Source organism: Chenopodium album, chromosome 27 (genome assembly GCF_948465745.1).
Source record: "Chenopodium album chromosome 27, dcCheAlbu1.1, whole genome shotgun sequence".
NCBI lineage: Eukaryota > Viridiplantae > Streptophyta > Magnoliopsida > Caryophyllales > Amaranthaceae > Chenopodium > Chenopodium album.
The window spans coordinates 3994721-3998736 of NC_137860.1; the positions used below are offsets into that span (position 1 = coordinate 3994721).

A 4016-nucleotide genomic window follows, 5' to 3' on the forward strand; every position below is an offset into this window, starting at 1 on the left:
TAGCCTTTTTTCTAGCTTAAGTGCTTAACTATGAAAATGTATAGCACGGTGGGCTAGTAATAGTTATTCCTAACTCAATGGATTATGTGTAGTATGAATGTGCGATGTAAATATTAAGTCAACTTTAATTTCATTAATTGGCATGTAAATGATATGAGGGATGAACTTGTCACGATAAATTGCTATTGCATCAAGTTAATTACATAAGCCTTTTAAACACGATCTTGACGATGTCTACTTAATCCGGCATATAGTCTAGTCAACTCACTTTGGTTGGTTGTCTTATCAATAGAAAGATGCTCGAATTCATAGTGAACTTAGGGCCTGTTCTTATTGACTGAACTGAACAAAACTGAAATGAATATTCTATAAGAGAAGGAAATTAGGAGCTGAACTGAACTGAACTGAATTTCAACGTATGAGAACAGACCCTTAATTAATTTTATTTTATCTCATTCTATGTTTGATTACTTGATAATTATAATTACATACGTTATACTAAATAGAACAAGGTAATTAGTCCATCACACATTTAAGAGACTGTATAAATTTAGTGGTTCTGTGTTACGCAAGGGATTTGAACTTGTGACTCAATGCACATGAGCCATTAGTCTTTGACATTATATGCTAGGACTGATAAGACTGAACTTGTGGATTTAAGAGACTGTATAAATTTAGTGGAATTTTTTTTTTTTTTAAATAAAATATCTTTGATGATGGTTGCTAATTTAGCATTATGTGTGTTAAATATCCTTATAATTCGAAGCAAGTTATAAGACAAGCTATAAGATCCAAATAAAATGAGGAATACAATTGCCACGTTGCTTAAAGAAATAGTTCAACTTAGACGACCTAGCCTTTATTATTGTCGGACTGAAAGTGGAAATGTGCTCAGGATTTCTGGTCACAATCATATTTAGTGTGACCAACAATAATAATCAAGCATGGGTGTGCATGCTTTTCTTAATGTTATTACATACTTGTATAGTTGTATTAGATAGTTTTAAATACAACGCATGTCAACTAGCTACTTTGTCATCTCTTCTATGACGAACTAGTTGAACTTGTTATATATTAAACCTATTTCAAATACGTGAGAGATGACGCTTATTTTACCTTCTTAATTCTAATTCTATATTAGTGAAGTTTTATGACATAGACATTTGATGAAGATAGACAACGACTTAATCGAATCGATCGAGAACCATGTTAATACATATATTACTCTCTTCTTTTTTATTGCAAGTTTGCAACGTATTCCTTTTCAAAAAGTTGTATGAGAAATTATTGTGGTAATTAAATCGACTCTACTCTCAAGGGAGTTATTGTACATACATGAGATAATTTAATGAGATATTGAGATGAGAATACAATTAATATTAGGCTATTAGCCATTTAGCCCATTATCACTATAAAATAATTGAATACTTACCTTGCAATAAAAAGAGAACACTAGTAAGGGGAAATGGTAACATAATCCAACCTCAAAATACTTATTAGAGATTAAACCCACAATATAAAGGTTAAAATGTACATTCTTACGACCAGGTCAAATTTATCTCGGTAAAGTGGTGGGCTATATAATGTTCACCATGTATGAAGGCATACCCTTGATTAAACTAATACAAATACAATTCTTTAAGCTTAGGACAATGAAATGAAGGCCGTTTTCCCAAACAACTTCACGAAACAGGTCGTTTAATCAACTCTTAAACAAATCAATTGTCATACTGGCATTCAAATGGAGATATCTGAGGAAGGTGGCATTTAGGGATGGGCTTAACCAAATAATGTATTTTGTAACAATATTCTAATATAGTTGACTTGTACAAATAAAAGGATATTGTATATATATGCCTAACGTGTGTTCTCAACGGTCTGAATTTGAGATCATTTCATCAAATATACATAGCATAACAAGCCACCATAGTACACCAAAAGAAAGAGAATGATCTTGGTAAGGTCGATTTAATTAACCCAATTCTAGCACATTAATGTCATAGAAATTAGAGCCAAATCTATAAATTATCGACAAACAAACATGTTCTGAGGGTGATTTTGTTTAAACATAAAGGTAGAGAGAAACTCGAGTTAAAAGTTTTATCAGGTGTTTTTTATTCCAAAAACACCCTCTTATATATACAGGAAGAAAATTTCAAAAAGGTTTTTACCGTTTATACCCCTGGATTAGACAAGAAAGTCGTCTAGTCCTTGAAAATTTTAAAGTTACTCAAAAGATAGATCCTTCAAATGATAACAGAATTACCCCCTTGTTTTCCTAGCACATCCGAGCCCGAAGGCGGTATACACCACCCTAGCCAGCTATTGTACCATGATGTAATGGAGGCTAGCTTTGGTGGTGGTGGCGGAGTTGGAGGGTCAGAGAATCAGCTTAGATCTCTTGTCTGCAGCCTATCAATTCTGAAGCAGAAACTTCACGAGGTCGAATCATTGGTAAGCCTCTTCCTGCCCCAGGAAAGCCATCATCATCATCATCAAAGTCAACCAGTGGCGACGTTGTCAACCTCACCGGTGCCCTTTGCAAACATTGGCACTCTGATACAGGAAGTCGTCGTGACTGCATCATCTATGATGTTCAACTGTCAACAGATGACCCTTGGTTCGACGCAAACTGCAGGTAATAACAGCAACAGCAACAACATTAGTCGCGATCATATACAGACTTCAGAGGGTCAGCACCATATTAAGCAGCAGAGGCCTGATGATGGCCTGCAGCAATTTGTCAGCTGTGATGTTAATAAGAATAACAATATGTTCGTAGATGGAGAAAATTTCTACAATTGGTACAATGATACTAATACTGCAGCCTGCAACAATTACATCAGTACGCGAACTGACAGTTGCTCAAGAACTACGACGACTGCCAGCATAACCACAACAATAACAGCAGTGAAAGGGGAGAAATCGAAGGATGTTAAGGCTAGTAAACTGGCCAGAGATAGGAAGTCGTTGACCGAGGCATACGATCTTGTAGAGCCAGATGCAGCAGATCTGTTAGCAAAGTATACTCATTACTGTCAAGTATGTGGTAAAGGGTTTAAGCGCGATGCCAACCTTAGGATGCATATGAGAGCACATGGAGACGAGTATAAGTCCACTGCAGCCCTCAGCAATCCTTTAAAAAAAGAAGCAGAGGATCAAAACAACGCGATCATAACACCGAGGAAGTACTCGTGCCCACAGATGGGGTGCAGGTGGAACAAGAACCATGCTAAATTCCAACCACTTAAGTCCATTATATGTGTGAAAAACCATTACAAGAGAAGTCATTGCCCAAAGATGTACGTGTGTAAAAGATGTAACAGAAAACAGTTTTCGGTGCTTTCGGATTTGAGGACTCATGAGAAGCATTGTGGTGATAGGAAGTGGCAGTGCTCCTGTGGAACCACCTTCTCTAGGAAGGATAAGCTCATGGGCCACGTCGCGCTGTTTGTTGGTCATCATCCTTTAATGATTCCACTTGTTGATAACAATGGAGAATTACATATTCATTTTGAAGACAGATGATAGAAATTATTTAAAGTGTGATAATTAATCATCCTATAAGATTTTGTTCTTCAACTCTTTTTGTTTTTTTGAATGGGAGATTGTACAATTTTTTTTTACTCCTATGACTGATCAATCTAGAACTTGTAGACATACACCTGATCAATTTAATTTTGTGAAAAGGGCCTTGACTATGATTAATTGTATAATTAGTTCTTGAATATATGATTAAATGTATGATTAATTATGTTCCTTTCAAAAAAAAAAAAAAAAAAAAAAAAAAAAAAAAAAAAAAAAAAAAAAAAAAAAACTTGTTTATGTATCTAAAGCACTCAGAGGCTCATAAAGTCACAAGTCTAATCTTATATTCACATCTATACTAATCAGTAGTTCACGCCACGTCACCTAATCCATCTCTCATTATGCCACATCATAACTACCGAATCAATTAGAATAGTGATTCATTTAAAAAAAATGATGATAAGGGGATTTGAACACCCAACCTTTTA

General features: G+C 35.1%; 1 protein-coding gene across 1 annotated transcript; it reads left to right on the forward strand.

Annotated features, from left to right (window-relative positions):
- The first annotated feature begins 2145 nt into the window (after window positions 1–2145).
- On the forward strand, window positions 2146–3747 carry LOC145621316 (protein SENSITIVE TO PROTON RHIZOTOXICITY 2-like). The gene is made up of 2 exons (XM_081676055.1): window positions 2146–2638; window positions 2690–3747. The coding sequence occupies exons 1-2, from the start codon at window positions 2251–2253 to the stop codon at window positions 3526–3528; spliced, it is 1227 nt and encodes a 408-aa protein (XP_081532181.1). The 5' UTR covers window positions 2146–2250; the 3' UTR covers window positions 3529–3747.
- Window positions 3748–4016: the final 269 nt, after the last annotated feature.